A 25,564-nucleotide genomic window follows, 5' to 3' on the forward strand; every position below is an offset into this window, starting at 1 on the left:
TTTCAGTTCTTTAATTACTTGAACTTTCTGTGACAGATGACATGATGGACCATTCCCTCTTTTTTCCCTTCATTCTCTAGTTTACCTTTTCCTGGTTTATTTCCGATCTTGTGGGTTACCCCTTTTCTGGGTTATTCTTTCTCTGTCCATCTCTCTTAAACAGATAACATTCCACACTTAGTGTTGGTGAGTTCCAACCAGAATTCTATACTAGGTTTTGCTTTTTTCCACCTAAGTGCATCTGGACTTTTGATATCACATATCCGGGTAATCATTTTAGAAAATAGTGTTTCCTTAATATAGGCGAAGGCTAAGCCAATCTATCTTCTAATTAATTTGGTGAGGGCTTTCTTTCATTTGTAGCAATTGATGCTTTTCATCTAACAATTACATTATATTTGCATATTTATCATTGGAACAGTCTCTGCTTGTTTTAAACCCTGTGAAAACTACGCCCTGCTTTTCAGGAATGCTTCGAATGACTTGTACGTACTAGGAAAACTTGTTTACTAAGTGAGGACCCAGAGATGACTCTTCACTTATTCCTTCATTGTTCCCGCTAGGATTGTGTATTCGCCTTTGCATTTTTCGATAGAGCTGTGAACGCGATCTACTGCAGTTAAAGGTTAGCAAACAAGATAGGCAGGAGCTAAAGGGGCGGGGTGAAGACCCGCGTGCAAGAAGGCTGGCTTCACCAGATAAAGAAGACAACTGTCCTCCATTCTGTCCTCTGCTTTTTTGCACGCAGGCTAAGAGGCGTTCACCATCTCTACGTCAGGCTTCAAAGAACAGCTCCCTTGCAATTTTGCTGATACCCCCATTCCTTAGCTTGGAACCGGAGGGGCGGTGAGGGCCGCTGTCACTCAGCCCCGCGGGCCAATAGAAAAGGGGTGAACCCCGCCTTCTTCCTTGAATTGTGCTGCGGGCATGCGCATTGGGCGTCCCCACGCCACCGCCCATCAGCTGAGAATTGCAGCTGAAGGCTCAGGGGTCGGTGGGTGACGGTGGTCGGAGGTGTAGGAGGGAGCCACCGAGGTCCAGGTAAGAGGACCCTGGGGAGGGGGGTTTCCTGGCCGTGCGACAGGGAGGCGCGGTGCCCCTGCGGCGCCGCTCCTCCTTGTTTGTGCGCGTGGTCAGGTGGCCGCCGCCCTGCGCTCTGCAGCAGGCACTCGGTAGGTGAGGAAGGGCCGGACTGCCCCGGCTCCCGGAGCGCCTGCGGCTCCCCACACCCCCAGGCCGGGTGCAGGGGCGCGGCGCGTTCCGCATTCCTGGAGCGCGCGGCTGTGGTTAGGTGGGCCTGGCCAGCCACGCACCCGCCGCGGTCCCATGGGCAGCGCTCCCGAGGCGCACGGCGTGGCCGGCGCCAGACCCGGCTGGGGCCCAGCTCAGGAATCCAGACACGACCAAATGACCTCTTCCTCTTTTCAACTCATGGATTGAAAAACACACTTTAAACTTCCCGAATATAGAGGAACTGAAAAATGTATGGCTGTAGCAGACAAACCGTGTATGTTTGTTTATTCAGTGGCTCGTAGTATTTGTTTTATTTGGCTTGATGACTTAACATACTTTCTTTGACATTCTTAGTATACACGTTTAATTAATTTACATAAAAACCTTTAAACATACATAAAATATTTCTAGTATTTCCTCCACCTTGTTTTTTAGTTACTTACTTTCTTTAAATTCAGACAAAGAAAAAAAAGTTGCATTTCTGATCAAATGCTGTGTGTTTTTTTCCCACAAATTTCTCACATTTGCTTGACTCTTATCTATATACGTTAATTTTTGTTTACCTCAGATCGTTGTATTCTGACTATAATTATATATAGTATATAAAACTTGCCCAGAATCTGGAAGAAAAGAAAGTAATTATGAAATGCTGTGCTATTTAATAATGTTGGAAGTGAGCGTTTCTTCTGCAGGTTCTCTGAGCACACCTGGGCAGAGGCTGATAATGGTGTTAAACTGTGTTTGTGATGTGGCCAGGCCTTATAGGCCACTTTGAAAAGTTGGCCTCAGACTTGTGACTACTTAAGAATTATGCTGTTAACTTCACAGTGTCTGCAGAGGTTAATATGATACCATATTAAGTCATTAACATCATCATTTTTCCTCGGATATGTTACTTATGTTGCTCTTGATAACAAAATCAATTCTCATTTTGATTATGACCCCAAACTTTAAATGCTGATGATTGAAAAGTAAATTATAGAAAATATCCACAGTAAGTCTGAGTAAAGTTTGCTGTGATTCCATTTAATTTGCAAGTTTCGTGTGTGAAAGTGTGAAAAAAAATAATCCTTGATATTGTGAACTAAAACCAAGTAGTACAAAAGTTCAGTGATGGAAGATCTAAGGCCAAAGAATGCAGTTAATGTAGTTTGTGCAGAGGATACTTATGTAGACAGTTCCTTGAGCATTTAGTATGCACCAGGCACTGTAGATTACACAGAATGACAAGGTCATCTATCCCCTGTTTATATTCCAGAAGTAGCTCCTGTTTGTATTCCAGAGGTATAGGGATCAATAATAAAGGTTTGTATTCCAGAGGTGTAGGGATCAATAATAAACAGTAACTAATTAGACTATTGAGTATTGTGAAGCAGTAAGTTAGATTGACAAAGAGTGGCCTGTGGTGAGTTCTCACTTTCAGATCAGAGTGGTCACAAAGGTTTCTCTAGCATGTGATGAGGCCTTGCTGGGGAGAAGGAGCCAGTCACATGCAGATCATGGGAAGAGCCTTCTAGAAATAGGAAATGGCACCCAGCAAAGGCCTAAGGCAGCAAGGAGCCTGCGACCTTCGGGATCTGAAAGAAGGCACTGGAATTTTATGTTTTAGAAATGGTAATATTTACCCTCACGCTGGGTGTGTGTTCTTAGGAAGTGGGTACATTCATTCATTCTACAAATATTTGTTAAGCACTTATGATGTAGCCAGGCACTGAGAATAGTGCAATCCACAAAACAGACAAAAAAATGCTCACCCCCCACCCGTCAGAACTTATTTGGGGTAGAGGGTAGAGAGAAGTCCAGTTGTTTATGCTGATGTTAATGATTAAGAAAGTGAAATTGACCCCTTCTTTGCCCAGAGTAGATTTATAGAGCATGAGATATATGATAAATGGAAATCTTAAGGATTCTACAGTGTATCTGATTTTAACTGGGAGTAGTGTTTGACACTTTAAGATTACATTTTAACGTTCCCTTTGTTCATTCTTTTGTGTTCTTTAGAAGCAGTCTTGAGAAGACGCTCATCTGAGTGTTGCACTTTGATTCTCCCTTCCTGTTTTTCTCTTTATGGTGTTTGTATATCTTCATAGAAAGATGATTATTGCGATGTGGAGATTGGCACTGTGCAATAGCTCTTTCTGTGATGATGGACGTGGTCTGTGAATGAGCTGTCCAAGCTGCTGGCCACTAGGCACACAGAATTTTTGAACGTTTGAAAGGTGTCTAGTATGACCGAGGAACTGAATTTTTCATTTAACTTAATTTTAATTAATTTTAATTTTTTAAAAACAAGAGCTACAATGTAATTTAAGTGATATACAATATAAAACGGTGTAAATTGTCACATCAAAAAATGAAATGTAGAGTAAAAGTGTAGTTTCTTACTGCAGTTACCTTGTTAACAGCTTATAAGAAGATTTTTTTTGCTTTTATTTTAATTGACAGATAATGATTATACACATTTGTGGGGTACATGTGATACCTCAGTAGATGTATACAATGTGTAATGATCAAATCAGGATAATTAGCATATCCATTACCTCAAACATTTAACATTTCTTTGTGTTAAGAGGATTCACAATTCATTCTTCTAGCTATTTGAAAATATGCAATAAATTGTAATTAATTATAATCACCTTTTAGGGGTATAGAACACTAGACTTCATTCCTCCTACCTAGCTGTATTTCAGTGTTAGTTAACCAACCTTTGGCTATCCCCACTCCCGCCATCCTTCCCTGCTTCTAGTAACGACTATAATTTAAGTTTTAACAGCCCGTTTAGTTAGTGGCTACTCTATTAGTGCAGGTCTAGGTAATGAATTCTATAATTATTATTCTGAGCAATGAAATAGGAATTCTGAGTGGGTTTTCAAAAGTATTCAGCAAGAGTACTTTAGTGCATAGCTGCTCTGGGCTAGGTAATGGAGACTGATGTGGAAAAACAGACATCTGAATCAGCACCCATTTAGCCTATACGCAGAGATCATAAGCTTTTAATTAATTTGTAGTTACCTATCCTATCTGTCTGTGCATGTATTTGTATATGTATATTTTAAAGACAACCATTTGGTTCCTTTCCTTTATGTGTCTCATTATCAAAAGAGCCAACTGTTGTTGCCTTTTGGATACCACGTATTAGAATAATAATAGAGAAAAGGAGTAAGCTATTCCTCTCTGTTACCTTGATCAACTCCTGTAGTTATCCCAGGCATGTTCCTTCATCTTAGGAGTGGGAATAGCAAAACTTCATACGGGGCTTGCAGAAAAGTGGTAAATTTGGTTTTTCTTTTTTCTTTCTTTTTTTGAGATGAGTCTCACTCTGTTGCCAGGCTGGAGTGCAGTGGTGTGATCTCGGCTCACTGCAACCTCCGCCTCCTGGATTCAAGCGATTCTCCTGCCTCAGCCTCCTGAGTAGCTGGCACTACAGGTGCATGCCACCACACCTAGTTAATTTTTGTATTTTTAGTAGAGACGAGATTTCACCATGTTGGCCAGGATGGTTTCGATCTCTTGACCTTGTGATCTGCCTGCCTCAGCCTTCCAAAGTTCTGGGATTACAGGCGTGAGCCACTGCACCCAGCCCAAATTTGGTTTTTCTAACTGAGGGAGTTCATCTGCCCTTAATTTTGTTGTACAAGGAAGCAGTATGGTTTAGTGTTTAAAAAATGTCAGCTCTATGGTTATTTTCAAATTTTAGCTCCTTTGCTTAAGCAGATTATTTATTCTCATTATGCCTCAATTTCTTCATGTAAAAAAATCACATTAGTAATTATACCCACATCATAGGCTTGTAAGAATTAACTGAGAAAATAAATTTAAAAGTCGTAAGCACAATGTTTAGGAAATATGAGTACTAGATGAGTGTTGGCCATTGTTAACTTTGTTTTATTTTACATATCTTTCTATCTTTTGCAAATTGCTTTTCATTCTTCACTCATGATACCTGGCTAGATACAGTGGCTCAAACCTGTAATCACAGCACTTTGGGAGGCTGAGACCAGAGGATCACATGAGCCCAGGAGTTCAAGACCAGCCTGGGCATCAAAGTGAGACCCCCATATCTATAAAAAAAACCCAAAAAATTAGTGGGATGTGGTGGCAGGTGCCTGTGGTCCCAGCTACTCGGGATGCTGAGATGGGAGGATTGCCTGTGCCCGGAAGTCAGGGCTTTAGTGAGTCGTGATCACACCACTGCACTCCAGCCTGGGTGCTCTTGTCTCAAACAACAATGACAACAACAACAGCCAAACAAAGAAAAAGTAAAACAAAACTTATGATTCCAGTCAATCTAAGTGGCACCACTTTGGGTGAATGAAGCCAGTTGCCAATTGTCTCACCAGCAGGAACTTTCTTGCGTTTAGTAGCTTGAGGAAAGTGATGAAAAAAATTGATTGTGTTTGTGACTAAGTGGTTGATTTTCCAGAGAGGAAAAAAGGTGGCCTTGAAAGAAAACAGTGAGAAGACTTGGACTTCACTGGTGTGAGTTTTAGGGGTAAGGAAAATGCTGTAGAATACTGTTCTTGACTTGATAGAGCCGTTTATGGGAGAGAGAGTAGGCCTCAGGTGTGATTGCATGGTTTTGAGACAGGTGAGTTTCTGATGGTCTTATGCTGATGTTGGTCCTGTAGCTGCAAGAACAGATCATAACTTTCCTCTGTGTAGGGTGGAAAAGCAATTGTCTCTGGATGTGCATTATCTCATTTTGATCCTGGCAATGGGCCCAAATGCAAAGTGTCTTGCCCAAAGTAGAGGTTTCTTGTTGCTACTTCCATTGTGTGCTGCACAGGAAATGGCTGAGTTCTTGTAGCTTCACAGACATGTAGACACGAGAGAAAGCCAAGGGTATGAACTGGATACATGGATGTGTGACTCATTCAGGTATCATTAAAATGGAACCATGTGTATGGAGGAGCGTCCCCAGAGAGTACAGGAATAACAAACTGAACAATTTTTCACTCATTGTGTTTGTTTTGGCTTGTAAGCCAGTTTTTCCAGAGATCTACCTGATAGAGGGAAAGGAGAAAGGAAGATGTCATTGAACCAAGAGAAAATTGTCTTTATCCATACCTTGGAATATTGTTTGGCAATAACAAGGAATGAAGTACTGATATATGATACAGCACAGATGGACCTTGGAAGCATGCTAAGAGAAAGAAGCTAGTCTCGAAGAACACATTGTATGATTCCATTCCTATGAAATGTCCAGAATAGGCAAACCTATAAAGATACAAAGTAGATTAGGAGTTGCCTTTGGCCAGTGAGGTTGGGGAGAAGTGGAGAGTGATTGCTAATGATGACAAACTTTCCTTTTAGAGTAATAGAAATGTTCTAAAAGTAATGATTGTACAATGTTGCGAGTATATTAAAAACCATTGGATTGTGTTCTTCAAGTAGGTGTATTGTATTGCCATATCTCAATAAAATCACTTTATATGAATTTAAGGGGTGCACATGCGGTTTTGTTACGTGGATATATTGCATAGTGGTGAAGTCTGGGCTTTTAGTGTAACCATCACCTGAATAATGCACATTGTACCCATTAAGTAATTTCTCATCCCTCACGCTCCCATTCTTTTGAGTCTCCAGTGTCTTATTATTCCACACTCTGTCCATGTGTACACATTATTTAGCTTCCGCTTACAAGTGAGAACATGCAGCGTTTGACTTTTTTCTGAGTCATTTCATTTAAGATAATGGCCTCCAGTTCCATCTGTGTTGCTGCAAATCAGTCTTTTTTAAGGCTGAATAGTATTCCGTTGCATTTATATACACTACATTTTCTTTATCCTTTCAGGAATGTTAATAGACACCTGATGGGCACTTAGGTTGATTCCAAATCTTTGCTATTGTGAATAATGCTACAATAGGCATACAAGTGCAGATACCTTTTTGGTATAATTTTTTTTTTTCTTTTTGGGTAGTAATGAGGTTACTGAATCAACTATTAGTTCTATTTTTAGTTCTTTGATGACTTGCCATGCTGTTTTCTATAGAGGCTGTACTACTTTACACTCTCACCAACAGTGTGTTCCTTTTTCTCTGCATCCTTACCAACATCTCTACTTGTTTGACTTTTTTTTTTTTTTCTTTTTTTTCTGCTCAAGATGTGTTTGTGGATGACTTTTTAATAGCCATTCTGACTGTTGTGAGATGATGTCTCATTGTGGTTTTAATTTGCATTTATCTGATGCTTATTGATGTTAAGCGTTTTTCATATGCTTCTTGGCCATTTGTATGTCTTCTTTTGAACAATGTCTATTCATGGCTTTGGCCCCTTTTTAATGGGGTTATTTGTGGGTTTTTTTTTTTTTTAGTTGTTTGAGTTTCTTGTAAATTCTGGATATTAATCTCATTGGATGTATAGTTTGCAGATATTTTTCTCCCATTCTGCAGGTTGTCTGTTCATTCTGTTTATTATTTATTTTGCTGTGCAGAAGCTTTTTAGTTTAATTAAATCTCATTTGTCTATTTTTTGTTTTGTTGCCTGTGCTTTTGAGGTCTTAGTCATAAATTCTTTGCCTAAACCAATGTCCAGAAGAGTTTTCTCTAGATTTTCTTGTAGTATTTTAATCGTTTTAGGTATTACTTTTAAGTCTTTTATCCATCTTGAGTTGATTTTTTTTTATATGATGACAGATAAGGGTCCAGTTTCACTCTTCCGCATGTGGTGATCCAATTTTCCCAGCACCATGTATTGAAAAGGGTGTCCTTTCCTCAGTGTATGTTTATGTCAACTTTGCCAAAAAGATCAATTGACTGTAGATGTGTGACTTGACTTCTGACTTCTCTGTTCCATTCCATTGTTCTATCTGTCTGTTTTTATATGAATATCGTGCTGTTTTAGTTACTATATCCTTTTAGTATAATTTGAGGTCAGGTAATGTGATGCCTCCAGCTTTGTTCTTTTTGCTTAAAATTGTTTTGGCTATTCAAAAGCTGTATTTGTTTTTTAAGTGACTTGGAGATGCATTTAAAATTGCATGGTTTCAAGGATGTCCCGGATGGTGTTGGTGTCAGTGAATCCCCATGTCTGCTCTTGTTCTGCCTGGGCCCAAGTCCAAGGCTACCTGGAAGGAAGTTTATTCCTGTCTCCCCACTGTAGTGGTCCAGCTATCTGACTTTAGGTTTGAATTTATCCTTTTATGAAATTGCTTTTGGATCTATCTCTAGGATTTGGTGCGACCCAAAGAACGCAGAATGGATCAACTGTACCTGAGAGGGAAATTGGAGAATATCTAAAAGCAGCCAGGGCTCTCAGGGTGGCCAGACACATTCAAGGTGCACCAGAGTTCCAGGCATGGAACCAGTACTGTTCTAACGGTCTCAACAGTACAGCTGTTGTACTTCCTGCCAACACTGTTTCTTAGAGCAAAGACACATTTCACTGTGGCTTCTCTCCCAGAAATCTTCTGTGGCCTTAGTTCTATGTGGTAGCAAGCATGGATAGCCTTGGCATCAGAACCCTGGGACTGAATCCCACCTCCACCTGTGGGTGGGTTGGGTTGCCATTACTTAATCATAATAAGCCTGCTGTTTGCTCATTATTAAAACAAGAATATGCCACTTAATTTAAGGAGGAGGTTGTGAAAATTAAATTAGTCTATGTGAAATACTTTTCATGTCGCAAATGTGTGAGAAATGTTAGGCCATTCCTCTCTTTCCCTTTCTGTTGTTTCCCCTTCGTCCCAGCTGTGAATCATCTGATCCAGGGTTGACCAGGAACCTTCCCTTCCTTTAGTAAATACCATACTGCGTGTGGCCTTTCCATGTGCTCTGGGTCTCTCCACCCCAGCCTTCGTGTCCTTGCCTTTGTTGTTCTGCATACTGGTCATAACCAAGCATCCAGATCTTATGTTTCTATTTCATAAATTCTTTCTAGACAAGGGTGATGGTCATTTTTTCTTTTTGTAGCCCTTCTCATTTTAGCCTAGCATGTGATCGTTTATGGATTTGTGGGTTTTTTTGTTGGTTTGCATTATTAGCTTTATCCTTCCTCCTAAATGACAAACTTGATTTAAGCAGATACTGTGTCAGTGTGTTTTGTTTGTTTTGTTTTGTTTTGTTTGCACCCCCACGTGCTTAGTTTAATGCTGGGCATGTAGCGGGCTCTTAGTAGAGAGCTGGCTTACAAATTGACCACCAACAACTTTGCGGTATTCCAGTGCATATTCATGGAAAAGATGGAGTGGCAGTAGTTGAAATTCTTTGCTGTGCACAGTTCAGTACACAGGGACATTCCTTTTCAACCTTCTTTCCAAACCCTGATTGGAGTGGTGTGGATTGAAGAGCAGAGAATGTCATCTCACCTGCCTCCTGTGGCAGTATCTCAGTGTCTCTTCCATTCTGAGATGCTGGCTGCTGAAAGGGGAGAGTCATTCGTTCTCCTTCCTCTGTCGGGAAGGTTTGATAAACATTTTATATGACATTTGCTTCTCAGTAGTTGGCTCTACTATTTCAAATTTAACCTTTTCCATTAAAATTAGAGCCCTATTACCCATACATTCCTGAGCAGGTCCTGTGTGTGTGTTAAATTAGATATTGAGGTTGGTGCAAAAGTTATCGCCATTTTTACCATTACTTTTAATGGCAGAAACCACAATTAAAAGTAATGGTAAAAACCGTGATTACTTAATAAATCAATATTTAAATGCCTGTTTGTGCTAAGAGTTGTTTTTAATATTGGAGAAAGATAAATAGCATATGGGCCCTGCCTTATAATTGTTTGGAGTTTAGTTAAGGAAAAAATATGTAAACAACTAAAATTATATACAGGAAAGGGATTTAGTAATTTTTCTTTAAGAGATCAAAGACATGGCCGGGCGCGGTGGCTCAAGCCTGTAATCCCAGCACTTTGGGAGGCCGAGGCGGGTGGATCAGCAGGTCAGGAGATCGAGACTATCCTGGCTAACATGGTGAAACCCCGTCTCTACTAAAAATACAAAAAATTAGCCGGGCACGGTGGCGGGCGCCTGTAGTCCCAGCTACTTGGGAGGCTGAGGCGGGAGAATGGCGTGAACCCGGGAGGCGGAGCTTGCAGTGAGCCGAGATCACGCCACTGCACTCCAGCCTGGGAAACACAGTGAGACTCCGTCTCAAAAAAAAAAAAAAAAAAAACAAAGAGATCAAAGACGTTTTCAAAGGGAATATGCAATTTGAACCTTATTTTAATTGTTCGATGTGTTTAACATGACTCTGTCCTTTGAAGTCCAGTTTTTTTTAATAGACATGAGAGTTTTGCTATTTGATGTGTCACTTTGCCAGATTTCAACTCTATTAGATTAATCAAGTTTGTCCTTGTAACCTTACAGTTTGTTAATTTGGAAAATGTAAGCCAGTAACTTTAAAAATATAATTGTGTGCCTTTTATATTATTTAGGTGACTGCTTAGAAAACTGCACAGCCTACCAACATCTGATGAAATTAGCGAATAAGCGCATCAGCCATGTCTTACACTCCAGGAGTTGGTGGTGACCCCGCCCAACTGGCCCAGAGGATCTCTTCCAACATCCAGAAGATCACACAATGTTGTGAGTTGAGTTTTAAATGGACTTCACTGTTTGTATCCACTCTTAACTGAACTTGGTGGAGGTTCATAAAAGGACAACTCTGAGAGAGGGAGGAACATTCCTCTAACAACAGGTTTTAAAGGGCTCACACTCTTTAGAATGAATACAAGAGAATTATATTTGAGATAACACTTACTGCATTTTTCCATAGGAAGTCAGGGCCAGGCACATAATACATTATTTCATTAAATAAAATAAAGATTTAAAAGGATAATGGATTCTTATATCTACTTTAAAGCTATCTAGTTCTAGATGAGATGATGAGACCTGATGACTCAGTCTCGTAGGTTTGGAACCAGATAGCACTACCAAGGGCTTAAGGAACATAAAGCTTATTAAAAGTAAAATCTAACTGGATATGGGTTAGGTTAATCTTACGACGGGCAAGTATGTGGTACCTTATTAAGGAGCAAGAAGAACTAAGGAGGGGGAGTTTTAGTCTATTGAGGAAGATACTATAGAAAATCAGACCTGCATTCCCCACAAATTATTCTTTGCTATACTTGTCAGAGATAGAATACCAGTAGACTGATGCAGTGTGACACTTCATTCAGAACGATTCATCGTCAGGATATGTATTTAAAAAAATCATTATAGCAGATTTGAGCAGATAATTTTTTTTTTTTCGTTAACTTTGTTTTTTGTTTCTAAATTATGGCTAATCAGATACCTTGGGTGATTCAAGTCATCTTGCTCTCAGTGTTTGGCCCTCGGGGCATTACCTGAACTCTTTCATCCTTCAGAGTATGTTAATACAGTTTTATTCTTCAGCCTACTTCCTTACAAGGCTATTCTTTTTTACAGAATGTTAACACATGGCAGAAATAATGTTTTCAAATGACCATGCTATGTTTCTTTACCTAATCATTAACTCCCCAACAGCTGTTCCTCTACCTGAATGATTTAAATGAGATGCCAGTGTGTTTTAGGAGCAAAGAGAATAAAACTAGACTCTAAAAAGGTGCTACTGTGTACAATGGTATAAAATAACCCTTATTCTGATTTGGGTGATTTCTGGGTTTTTTACCTATTCCTGGAAGAACAAGGAAGTGCACAGTGCCAGGCACCATGTTGTCCAGAGCAGGGAATATAGGAATGGTACATTGAGAACTGCTGCAGTTTGTCACAGGCCACCAGCATTGGCTCTGCTTTGCTCCTCTGGCATCAGATCTGTTCTTATGGTGGCCACAGAAGAGCCTCTTTTCTTATCTTTTCTTTTCTTTCTTTTTTTAATGGCTCCCTTGCTGCTGGTTAGAAATAGCACTGATCTGCCCCAAGTGTATATGGCTATCTGTGCAAAAATTAAGGAAGTTTATAATTCTAATTACATATGTGGAAAATTAGGACCTTTATGCAAGAAAGGAGGCCAAGAGGCCTTCCTCCAAAGAATAGCATAAGCATCCTGTGTTGGGAAAGCTAAACAGTGTCAGAAACTGAGGATGAGGAATGACTGTCCTGTACCGAGATTGTAGAAGTAGCAAGCAGTAGGTAGTATGAAAGATACATGGATTGAAGATTGTGTGTGAACATGAACTGGAAGGAGAAAAGCGTTGACTTAAATCAGGCCATGTTACATAAGAAAGAGATCAGTTGATTCAATGGATGAGAAGTGACAAATTGGGCCAGAGTTGAATATTAATGGCACAGTTGGTAGCTAAGTGTGTGAGTACATTTGGGGCAGTTGGAGCATGTGAAGGGCTGGCGATGATACTCCACAGTCTATGTGAAGAGCTGTTAAGAAGACTGGGACTGTTCATACAGGTGAAGGTACAGTTACCATCTCCAGATATTTGAATCACTGTCATGTGTGAAACAGAAGCCATATGTTCTGCATGAACGTAGGAGCCTCCACAAATGTACAGAAGCTACAGGTAGTCAGATTTCAACTCGAGAAGGAGAAAGCGCTTTTGAATAATCCAAGTTGTTAAGGGAGAATTGCCTCCCTCAGGAGGAATGAGATTCCTTATCAGTGACCAGAAAAAGGATGGTCAGATATTTCCCAGATTTGTTAATAAGAATTTTAAACATAGGAATAATGGTTCAGACTAAGAGGGTTTTAATTTTGATACTCTGTTGGGATTCATTCCACAAATAATTTTGGGGGCACATAGTACTTGCTAGATACTGTTCCAAACTGTAGGAATGTAGCAGTAAACAATCTATAAGGTCCTGTTCTCATTGTAGTTTACCGTGTAGTAAGGAGAAATAATGAGCAACTTAATTTTCTGTAAAGAAAGTACAGTGAAAGTGAGGTGACAGCAAGTGACCGGGGAAGCTGCCTTGACTTTAGATGGTCTTTGAGGATGAAGAGAGACTGGTAGTGAGAAGATTCAGAGAAAGGGCGTTTCAGACCGAAGGAATAACTAGTATTAAAAATTCAAAAGCAGACCTGGGCTTGAAATACTCAGAAAATAAGGAAAAGGGAAAAAGCCAGCATGGCTGAAGCACAGCATCTGGGGTAAGAGTGCCAGGAGATGAAACCAGAGGAGTCTGGTAGGTCAGCTGGGGCCTTGCAGGTCGTTCAGGGAGTTTAGATTTCATTTTAAGAGGCAGTGGAAATCACTGGAGGCATTTAAGCAGGGGAGAAACATAATCAGATCTACATTGTGAAAAAATTACTTTGGCTGCTGCTTAAAAAATAGACATTGGGAGAATAGCAGGGAGGTATGCTGGTCATCACAGAGGTCTGAGGAGAGAGATGCTGGCTCGCACCAGGGTGATGGCAGTGGGGATGGAGAGAAGCAATGAGTGTATTTTGGAGGTAGAGCCAGCAGGACTTGCTGATGCATGTGGGTAGGGATGGTAGAGAAAGGAAGGAGTTAAAGATGACTCCATAGTTTTTGCATTGAGCAACCAACTACTTGGTGGCAAGTGTGTACTGAGATGGGAGGGACTACAGTTCAGGACAAGTAGGGGAGAGTTTTGTTTTGACTAAGTATATTTTGAGATATCATTTAGATATCTAAGTGGAGATATCAAACATCTACTTTAGATTCAGGAATTTGGAAGTCAGAGTGTCATCAGAGTATAAATGGTATTTAAAACCGTGGGTGTGAAGTAATCACGTAAGAGTGAGCAAAGAGAAGAGGCCTGGAACATTAAAAAATGTTGAAATCAGGAAAGTAGCATAAAGAATCTAAGGAGTGACCTGTGAGGTAAGATAAAAATCAAGATGTGGTAGATTGCTAGAAATTAAACAAAGAATGTTTCAAGAATGAATGAGGCATTATCTGTCTCTAACGCCGCTGGGAGACTAAGATAAAAGCAGATAATTGGATTTGGTAAACTGGTGACTTTGAAAATAATGTTCTCATAGCCATATTGCAAGTGTAGATGGAGGAAGGGAAGGAGAAGCACCCACTCTTTCCATTTTAAAGAGACTTTCCAGATTTCCTCCTCACCTCTGCTTATGTAATTGATCATGTGGCTACACCTAGCTGCCAGAGAGGCTGAAAACATCTTAGCAGGATTTCAGTGTGCTCACTAAAATTGGGGATTATTCTATTTGAGAAAGAAGGGTGAGAGAATCAATATTTAGTAGGCAACTAGCAGACTCTGCCGTGAAAGTAGGAAGAGGATCAAAGAAAGGGTTCCGTTTTACACTGCAACAGAGAAATTCTCGTAAGAGTATAATTGCAAAGGAAATGTTTTGAAAGTGAGAGGGCATGGGAATGGACCACTAGAAAGTGGTTCACATTTCCTCCACTGTATAGAGGCGAGGCTACATGTGGAACAGATGGAAACGTGGTGGGCAAACATAGATTTCCTGTTTGAGTGGTCTGTTCTTAAATGAAATGGGAAACAAGGTCATCAGATAGAGAATGGGAGGGAAAGAAGGGGGTTTAGCAAATGTGTTGAGTATACATTTAGGATTTGGGGTAACGAATTTAGTGAAACCAGTCATCACTGTACTTTCTCTAATTTTGAGATTCAATGTCTAAATGAAGGGTAATTTAGATTAGATAAAATATTGTTAAAAATCTAACTACTGGCAAGAATGTATACTGATAAGGGCTATGCAGAAATCACGTGGAAGTGAAAGGCAGAAGTGTGAAATTTCAGTTCACTTTTTTCCCCATTTGGTAATGCTAATAATACCGGGTGCGACTGAAGAAAATGATACTTTGCACCGCATTTAGGTTCTCTTCACACTACATTTGCAACTTTTGAAATTGTGTCAGTACAATTATCTGATTTTACAAAAGAAACCGAAAGAGAAGATGCTGTAAGGTAACCTGTAATTAGAATATGAGCAGCATCTGTTAAACTAAAGCTAAAGTCTTCTTGAGTGTTGTGGTGGGAAAGTTTATTTTCACATTAGTTTTGATGAAATAAACAAACACTTATAAAATATTAAGTTATATGGTTTAGTTTATACCAAAAAAAAAAAGAAAATGGCAGTCAAGAATATTTTAAACCATTTTTTGTTAAAGATCATCTGTAGTCTTTTGAATTTGTTTCACTAGTAAAGCAGTTAAACTATATTATAATGATAGAATTTATATTAAGCATAAAATATTTGAATATCATAAATGCTTACATGTAAAATAGATTAGAAATGTAATTGTATTAAAATAATAAAACTGTTAAATAGTTATAACAAACTATGACTTTATTACAGGTTCTGTAGACAGTTTAAAATGATTCAGAAAATATTTTTGTCCTATGAGAGAAAGTGTTGACTCCATAACAGCCAGCAAGGCCCTCGTGCCACCCACGCTCCGTCTTTTGCCCATGGCATAGACAGTATTCTCTGTTGCTGGCCTACCATGCCATCCAGTCTTTTTCAACCCGACGCTCCAGGCAACCATTCCAAGTAGACTGGAGTTGGCAGGCAAACAAAACTGTTTGTTATCACAGGTCTAGAAGATCATCATGCCTCTTAGAAATGCTTAGACTTAGTTTTCAAACTTTGGATTGAGATGTTCAAAAGTGACATTTTTATTAGCAACATCTATGCCCATTTACCTTCTATCATTTCTCCGTATTTTCTGTCAGACATACTCCTAGCTGTGATGTATAGTATAAGGATAAGCAAGCCTTTGTGGGTTTACCTATATGATAGGCTCGGTCGTCATATACGTATAAGGTACCTATCATATAGGTAAACCCAGAGTAGGCATTTTCACAGGGGCCATTCATCCTTCCCCAAACAGAAACAATGTAGAAAAATATCTTAAGAACACACAGAGAAACTCAGGTTTTTAAAAGCAGCAGAATCAATATATCAAAATACATCACATAAGTAAACACGGGCTTGTTTTTTCAGACTTTTAAAAAATGGAAGTATAATGTATACATTGAGTACTAGACAAATTATTTTTGTATAGCCCAATGAATTCTCTATCATACTACCACAAATGTCAAGAAATAGGACATTATTTAGCCCCCTAAAACCCTTCTTGTGCTTACACCCCTCCATGCCCTTCAGAGATAACCAGTGTCCTGACTGTTAGCATCATTGACTAATTTTGCTTTTCTTAGTCTAATAGAATGAATAATCAAGTAGAATTATTTTTTGTTGGGCTTCTTTCATTGTTTGTGGAATTCATCCATGTAGCTGCAGGTCATTTGTTTTCATTACTGTATAGTATTCCACATTTAAACATACCACACTTTATTTATTCTTTCTACTGTTTGTAGTGTTTCCATTTTTTAATTTTGTTTTTATTTTTTTGCTAGGATGAACAGTGCTTCCCTGAACATTGTTATATGTTCTTTTGGTGCATGTATGTGAAGGAATTGGGTTATTGGCTGGTAGAATATGTGTATGTTCAGCTTTTGTGGATAACAGCTAAGCAGTGCCCTGAAGTGGTTGTACCAGATATGAGTACAGCCAGTGTATCAGAGATTTTGCTGCTCAAAGTCCTTGCCAACATTTGATGTTTACAGCTTTTTATTCATTTTAGTCATAGGTTTCTCATGATTTGCTTTTGCAATTCTCTGATTAGAATCAGAGTTTTTAGAATGTAGCTGAGTTAAAGAAATCAGTGAGATGATAGGAAACGTTTCTAATCAGGCAAGCTGTATGTGATTGCATGTACATTTCCTGAAATCGTACAAATAGCAGTGTAAGCAGTGTAAGACCTTGAGTAATCTCTGGAGCCTTCCAGGACATGGTTTTCTCATGTGTATTTTCTGTGGGCTAGATTATGGTCTCTTCAAAGTTTAACAGGCAATAATTCTAACCAAAATTTTTTAAGAGTCCCGAAACTCTTCTAACAGGTACAAGATTATTCTATGTATTGTTAAGAGGCCAATTGCCGTATCTGAATCCATCTGCATTCATGCTCATAAAACCCCATAATAGAAGAAGCCATCGCACTCAAGACTAGCTAGAGTTCCACCAAGGCTTATGTATTATTTTTAAGTGTTAGGAGATGGTAAAGTTGGGGCACAGAGGTTTGAATCCTGTCAGAATTAATTTTGTATTGAAGGAAACTGGTGAATAGAAATGAGAATAGCTGACTGTGAAACATAGTCCTTGAGATAAAAATTTCCGTAACCCCTAAATAACATAGTAAGCCTTTCCACTTGTGCTAATGTGAATTCTTGCATGTATTTCTTTTTAAAATAATAACCTGAAAGAGGAAGATGTAGTGTGACTATAGTTGGAAAGTGAATAAAACGGATATATTGGAAACATAAAATCTACTCATCAGAGTTTATGAGTATAGAAGTTTCTGCTAAAATATGCATCATGTATCACATGGGCTTGTGTATGTGTGTTTTTTCCAGAAAATTTGGAAAGACAGAACCTTCTGGGGCACATAAAGTATGAACGTAAGCTTATAAGTGCTAAGAGAAGGTGACTGAAAAATATTTTTGTTGAATCTTCACTTGTTTCATTTTTAATCATATCTCTCCTACAGATCACAGACTTCAGTTTAAAATCGAAACAGATGCTGTTGGTTTCTCTGTGTTGTAATTAGCTTCCCATGCTGCGAGTGTATGTTTCAAACTTGTTTATTAAGAATTGGTGCATGGCTCCTGTCCCCATAAGGTTCTTATGACTTTGAGATGAAATTAAAAGTCTATATAAAAGTGTGAGCCCTTTTGTGACTTTTGAGAATGATCACAGTTCTTTTAATTAGTTAGGGTCTGGTGAAGGGGACACTTGTTTTTGCATTTTAACACATGACTGCACAAAAGGGAAGCTAATATTATCAGCCTTTTTTTTTTTTTGGTGCCAGAGCAAATATTTTTTTAAAAAAGGAGCTCTAGTTCTGAGAAATTAATAAATTTATTGGAACCATATATTTACTCAGGAATTAAGAATGTTTCCTTTCTTTCGGGGTAGTCTGTTGGTGGGATGGAAAGGCAGCTTATTAGAGGAAAAAGAGTTGAAAAATTGTCTCTTCCCCCTTCCTAAAATGCTGTTTGAGGTATTTATGTCTAAGATCGCACATCTGAAAATATGTGGTGGGTGATTTTTTCCCCGCCTTAGAGGAGAAAAACTTCAGTAGTTTTTATTTCATTGTGATTTTCTTCATGCCTAAGATGCTGACATAAAGCAGAGATAGATGTGAAGGTTAATATCTTATCCAAGGAAATTTTAACAGTGTGACAACTTTTCTTCTCTTCAGTGACTTTTCCTATATGACTGAACATGGTGTTTATGGCCAGATATGAGTGAATTCTTTGTTTTATGAACTAAATCTTTACGATGTGGCTCCAGGATGCTTCAGGGAGCTTTATCCCTCACTCTCCTGTCTGTGAACCATACACATGCTTCTGCCCTGAACATGAACTTTCTTACCCTTGGTTCCAACCCCAAACCATAGTAGTGGATGTCTTCATTCCCCGTATTCAATGTAAGTGTAAATCTTAGTGGTTCTACTGGTCAAATCTGTGTCTCTCCATCTCTGCCATTATCACATATGCCCAAGCTGCTGCTATTTCTTTGAATGACTGCAGTCTCCAAATTGTTCTCCTCACTTCCATTCCCGCCTATTTCAGTCTTCTCCAAATAGTTGCCAAGGTAAACTTGTAAAACTATAAATCAAATCATGTCATCCTGTAGCTTGAAAGGCAACAGTTACTTCTGTGGCTTTTATAATCAGATATAAATCCCCACCGTGCCCCACAATATCCCCAAGATCTGATCCCTGCCCCCACTTGTCAACTACCACTCTGTCCCATGGTGCTGCTCTGCTGCTCCACATTCCACCAGGTAGATCTTCTTTCTGCTTAGTGAACAGTCAGCTCATCCTCACCTCAGGGCCTTTGCACTTGCTCTTCTTCTGCTTCAGACATCTTCCCAGATCTGCCTGTAACTGGTTCCTTTCTGGCATTCAGGTCTCAGGGCCCAAAGCTCACTTCCTTAGCAGTGTCTTCCTTGCCTTATCGTTTTGCTTCCTCCAGTCATTCTTTTTCTCATTAACCTGTTTTGTTTTTATAATGCCTTTTACCAGTAAATTAAAGTACTGTTAGTGTTTACTTATTTTTTGACTTTCCTGCTAAAATCTTGGCCCCCAGAGATAAAAAGCTTAATATATCTTGGCTACAAAAGTATTTACACGTAATTTTATTCTTTCATTTTTTTAATGAAATTGAGATCACACTATACAGGTTTTTTGGTGCTTACTTTTTTTTTCTCTTCTTATTGGTTGCTTACTTTTTTTATGTGGTTATGCCATGCATCATTTAATTAATTCTCCATTAACAGACATTTTGTCCTAGGTGTATATGTTTAAAAACCTGAGAACTTAACCATTTGTGTTGCCTCCACAAATGACTCCTCTGAGTTCTCTGTAGATAAAGTGTCATGGTGACCATGTGATAAAAATCCCCATACATCTGTTTTGATACTACATTTATTTAAGAATTTCTGTAATAATTATTAGTTTTTTTCCAGCATAATCTATGCTCAGTAATTGTGTGACAGGGTAGCTTCTCTTTGATTACACATATTCATTAGTTGTGTAGCGGCTACTCAACTGCCCTGTGAGGCTATCCCTCTGTACATTTTGGTTGATTTGGTGCTGAAGTAGGAATCGAACAGTATGAGTTAGGCTTGGCATTTAGTTTTGGTTTCCTGTAGTGATTTTGGCAATCATCACCCTCATCTCTTTGATCCCTTTTTGTTGTTTTGACCAATTACTGAACAGTGTTTTTATTAAACAGTGTATTAGTCCATTCTCACGTTGCTAATAAAGACATACCTGAGACTGAGTAGCTTATAAAGAAAAAGAGGTTTAATGGAGTCACATTTCCACGTGGCTGGGGAGGCCTCACAATCATGGCGTAAGACGAAGGAAGAGCATAGGGACTTCTTACATGGCTGCGGGCAAGAGAGGACTTGTGCAGGGGAACTGCCCTTTATAAATCCATCAGATCTCATGAGACTTATTCACTATCTTGCGAACAGCACAGGAAAGACCTGCCCTCATCATCCAATTACCTCCCACTGGGTCCCTCTCACAACATGTGGGAATTGTGGGAGCTACAATTCAAGATGTGGTTTGGGTGGGGACACAGCCAAACCATGTCAAACAGTGATTGCCCTTTATACTTAATCCAAACTGGGTGTTTTTTTTAAGAAGCAATTATTAATTTGTTTGCCTATTAGTTGTTTAGGAGAAACTAAAAGTCATACAAGGTATTATTCTGCAAGTCTTGGTACATTTATTTTTCCTACTCTTCTTTCTCATTATAGTATCATTATCATGATCATTATTTGAAGTTATGTATTAATGATATTGAGTATGGCCACCCACTTCTTTAAGATAGTTTGCCTTTTATTCCATATAAAGTCAAAGTAAATGCCCACAGACATCACCAAGATTCTGTCCTAGTCTACTTTTTGGAAGCCTTCAACAAATATCCAGCCAAGGCCGCTTATTTGTGAATACCCAGTTCACTGCCTTGCTGCTGGGCATGGGAGGAGAGTGGGGCAGGGTGGCCCAAGTACATCCAGTGATTTTAGTTGTATGGTATTTCCTATATACCCTGCTTTGTTCAGTACTCTGTGCCTTGTATTAGGTATCTTTTATTCCTTTCTTTGTGCGTTGTTTTTGATCTTCCAGTCATCCTGGTCAGGTGAGAAAATTTAGGTTTGGAGTGGTTGTCACTTGCTCAAGTTTGTACAGCTATTAAGTGGCAAGGCTGGTATTTGAGCCCAGGAGAGTCTGGTTCATATAACACGGTGCATTTGGGTCATGCTGTATATTTTACCAGGGTGTTACTTGTGCATTTATGTTCATTCCTGCATGAGTATTTATTAAACACCTGTGACGTGCTAGGGACTGTCTGGATGCTAAAGGTATGTCATTGAATAAAATAAAAATATCTGCCTTTATGGAGTGAATCTTTAGTGAGAGAAGACAGACATAAGATAAATAAATAAGTAAATTATGTAGTATGTCAGAAGGAGATGTTAAGTGTTACAAAAAGAAACAATGACAAAAAACATACTGGCAAGGATCCAGTGTGCTGGAGAAGGGTTTGCATTTGACAAATAGGGTGCATGGGGAGTCTGGATGGACCGTACTGAGGAGTTCCTCGTTGAGCACATGTTTGAAGGAAGGAAGGGAATGTGTCCCACAGTATCTAGGGAAAGAGTATTTTCGATGGGGAAATAGCATATTCTTGGGCCGTCAGATGTAAGCACCCCTGGCCTTCAGAGGAATGGAGAGGAGGAAGGAGAGAGAGTTGGGACCAGGTTAGGTAGGGCCTTGCAGGCTGGTGTAAGGACTTTTACTCTGGGTGGAGCCAGGGTTGCGGGGAGAGGAGTGCAGTGCTGGTGCAGAGGCAGTGCAATGTTGGACTCAACCAGAGTTTTAGATTTTGTCAAGTGGTTAAGAAGGGAGAGAGGGGCTTAAGATACATGCAAGAGACTGGGTATGATGACTGACTCCAGAGTTTAAGTTGGGTAAGGAGTGAGTGAAGACATTGGAGGTGAGGAAGCATGACAAAGTGGCAGGATCAATGGATGGCAGGTTGGAATTGGGGCCAGGAGAGTGAGCTGGACATGCAGGTGATTTGTAAGTAGATTGCCTGAAACCAAGATTATGAAAGAGTGACAGTTCCTAGTAATGAGAAGGTGTTTGATGGGATCTTGGAGTGTGTGGCTCAGGGAGGGTGGAGGACAGAATCATTTCAATAGGAGACATGTGCAAAGAATGGAGGCCAGCCAGGATGGTGGAAGGATCGTCAACCTGTGGATTGAAATCACAAAAAAATTAAGACAGGAGTCATATTGGACAGAATGGCAGCGAGCCAGGAACTACAACCAGTGAAGAGTGAGGGGTGGCCCGAGGAACCAGAAATGACTAACCGTGCAGTGGGTGGTGATCACGGGGACTGACGTGTTCTGTGTGTCCGTCTGTTGTTGTGCTCCTTTTCATGGGGCCTTTATTTTTGAATTTGTCCTTCTTTCCTGAGTTCCTCCAGTCTCTAGTTTGTCAGTACATGCATGTTATCTGGCCGTCTCTGAGGAGTTCTTTTGTGATCTTCCTTTACACTGTGATTGCTTCATTGAGTTGTTTTTTTTTTTTTTTTTTTTTTAATCCTGTGGGTATTTTGGGGTATAATTTTTACCATATTCACTTTGTGGCAACGTGTTTTCCTGCTGCGAGTTCTCTTAGGGAGTTTTACTGTTCTTTTCCACATTTTAAAATAGTCTTTTGTGTGGTTACTCTCCCCATTTTTTTTTTTTTTTTTCAATGGAATGAGTTTGATTTTCCTGGCAGGAGATTACAGTGGAGGGAGAGGGAAGTGCCAGTTTCTCTGCTCAAGGGCTCCATTCTCTCTGCTGTGCTATGCTGCCCTGACGGGACTGTTTCTTTCCTCCTCTGCCTCTCAGCACCTAGCCTGGTGTAGGAGGGCTTCCTGCTCCATCCCTGATGTCATCCCAATCACTTCATCAGCCCCAAGATGCACAGACACCTCTTTCCAAGGTGTTACCCTGGTTTTTGAGAAGGGTCAGCAGCCCATGGCCTCCTGAATCTGTTCTGTGTCTCCTTTTCCCACTGCCAGCACAGTCCCAGGTGCTTCTCAGCCCTGCTTCTGCCCATTCCCAGCTCCGGGTGGGATCAGCTCTTCTGATGATTTGCTGGTGACAGTGTGGAGCTCTGCAACCCCGGTTATTCTCCACCGCACCCATACGGCTTCCTGCTCAGGACCTGTTATTTTCTGTTGCTTTTGGCCATATTTACACGTTTTCGAGAATTTGACCGTATTTACACATTTTGTGTTAATTTCTCTGAAATGTAATTTTTGTGGCTTTTCTCCCTGCTCCCCCATTCTATAATATGCCTTGAGGAGGGAAGAAGGAGGAATATTCAGAAACATGCTTCTACTGTGTTTCTATAAGAAGCAGAAATCGATTTTCAGTGTTTTAGATACAGCTGTCAGCATGTGTTGGCAGTTAGAACTGATCAGAAATGACTGAAGTAAAAGGTTTGGGAATCGTGCTTGTAAACTGAGGGGAACTTGCGACAAGAGTTCAGCTGCTTTTGCAGCAGTCGGAGAATTATTGGGCCCTCGAGTGGATGACAGGAAGGAAGCTCATCATGATGGGCAAAAGATGTGTCAGCGGGGTTGGGGAACTGCAAGGCGCAGGGCCTCACCACTGCCCAATCCTTACCTGTTTGCTTCTTACACAAATCACATTTTCATGGAACCGTTGTTGCTTCTGATTCCAGACTGCCTCAGAGCAGGTAAACTGAGCAGGTCCATGTGAAAAATGTTAGGGTGAATAAATTTGCTAAAAGACCCAGCCTGTAATGTTCTAGCCATCTAGAAGTCCAAATTGTTGTTTACATACAATTTTAGATGACTTGTTTTTGTACTTTATTTTTAAGAACTGTGCCCTCAGATTTAACCCTTTATTAATCTACAGTAGCTTTAAAATGCCCCAAATTTCCACTGATTTGACCTTTATGCCTTTCTACCTTTAAAGTATCCGGGAAGAAAACCAATGACAAAGTGAAAATTAAATGTGTTGTAAATTTGAGATTGCTTTGTGGAAGCGGGCTATGCCTTCGGATATTCTGTGCTGGGAAGGGGAGCACAGGAAGCCAGTGTAGTTGGGCCCTGTGGGTGGACACTCTCCATTGAGCTTCCAGCCTCGAGACTCATCCTTTAGAAGATCCTTCTCCATCTCCCTTCCCACCCCTTCTTGTCTTTGCAGTTTGGATCAGTGCTTTTGCTCACAAAGAAGACACGTGTTCTCTTCAGGTCATAAGACAGACCATGAGATATGCTAATGCTAGAGGGGAGAAGCCAAAATTGTTTTAGTAGCCATCCTTCAGATTCTCCAGGAAATTTTTCCACTTGTGATATGCTTTTTAGAGTTTTAACACACTTTTCTTGTTTTTTTCTTGATACAAGAAATAGATAGATGTGGATATTTCTAATGATACATTTTTCTCTGCACATTGTACCGTATAACGAACCCGGATCCTAACTCTAATTGTCCAAGACTTATTAGTAATAACATCTTGTACTTTTATTCTTAGATCTTTATGCTATTTCTAAAATGTTTTTATATATATATATATATATATATATTTGTGTGTGTGTGTGTGTGTGTGTGTATATATATATATATATATATATATATATTTTTTTTTTTTTTTTTTTTTTTTTTTGAGACGGAGTCTCACTGTGTCGCCCAGGCTGGAGTGCAGTGGCCGGATCTCAGCTCATTGCAAGCTCCGCCTCCCGGGTTTTTACGCCATTCTCCTGCCTCAGCCTCCCGAGTAGCTGGGACTACAGGCGCCCACCACCTCGCCTGGCTAGTTTTTTGTATTTTTTAGTAGAGACGGGGTTTCACCGTGTTAGCCAGGATGGTCTCGAACTCCTGACCTCGTGATCCGCCTGTCTCGGCCTCCCAAAGTGCTAGGATTACAGGCTTGAGCCACCGCGCCCGGCCTATATATATATATTTTTAAGACAGAGTCTCCCTCTGTCACCTAGGCTGGAGTGCAGCAGCACAATCTTGGCTCACTGCAACCTACTCCTCTGGGTTCAAGCTATTCTTGTACTTCAGCCTCTCGAGCAGCTTGGACTACAGGGATGTGCCACCATGCTTGGCTAATTTTTGTATCTTTAGAAGAGATGGGTTTTCGCCATGTTGGCCAGGCTGGTCTCAAACTCCTGGCCTCAAGTGATCTGCTTACCTTGGCCTCCCAAAGAGCTGGGATTACAGGTATCAGCCACTGCGCCTGGCCTGTATCATCTTGTTTAATACTCCAAACCACCCTCTAACAAAGATGGAGGGCTTGATAGATGAGGAAAGATTGGAGTCTAAAACAGAGTTTGTTTCTTTTAATATTTAGGGTTTTTTTTCTAGTCCTGTTTTAAATATGTCACTTACATGCAACTACTAGATACATGTCACTGTCACATAGTAGCTGACTCCTCCCTCCCAATTATGGGCTATAACTATCTTGTGTCAATTGATATTTATCATCTCTACAGTTCTTATAATTATATCATAGATTATTAAGTATTAGCACTCAAGTATGGTTCACATTAGATAGTTAAGAAATGTAAATAAGAAGCTGAACACTTAAAAAAAGTGACAGAACTCCCCTATAAGACAGCTTCAAAATATATGGAGCAGAAGCTGACAAAACTGCAAGGAAAAATAGACAAAGCTGCAATTATGGCTTTCAATACCCCTGTCTGAATAATTGATAGAACAAGTAGATACCAAATCAGGATACAGAAGATTGAAAGTACTAATCACCTTGATAGTGACAGCCATTTATACAACAGCCTATTCAACAACAGCAGAACACACATTTTTCTCAGGT

At 39.9% G+C, this 25,564-nt stretch overlaps 1 protein-coding gene across 1 annotated transcript in view; it reads left to right on the plus strand.

Moving 5' to 3' along the window:
• The first annotated feature begins 617 nt into the window (after positions 1-617).
• The window catches only part of STX7 (syntaxin 7), a 56,033-nt gene continuing 31,086 nt past the window's right edge, over positions 618-25,564 (plus strand). Inside the window, exons 1-2 of the mRNA XM_003898179.4 lie at positions 618-1,041; positions 10,610-10,760. Coding sequence (XP_003898228.1) covers positions 10,676-10,760 — 85 coding nt within the window. The 5' untranslated portion in view covers positions 618-1,041; positions 10,610-10,675. The remainder of the gene's footprint in view (positions 1,042-10,609; positions 10,761-25,564) is intronic.

The sequence above is a fragment of the Papio anubis genome, chromosome 6, assembly GCF_008728515.1.
Source record: "Papio anubis isolate 15944 chromosome 6, Panubis1.0, whole genome shotgun sequence".
NCBI classification, from domain to species: Eukaryota; Metazoa; Chordata; class Mammalia; order Primates; family Cercopithecidae; genus Papio; species Papio anubis.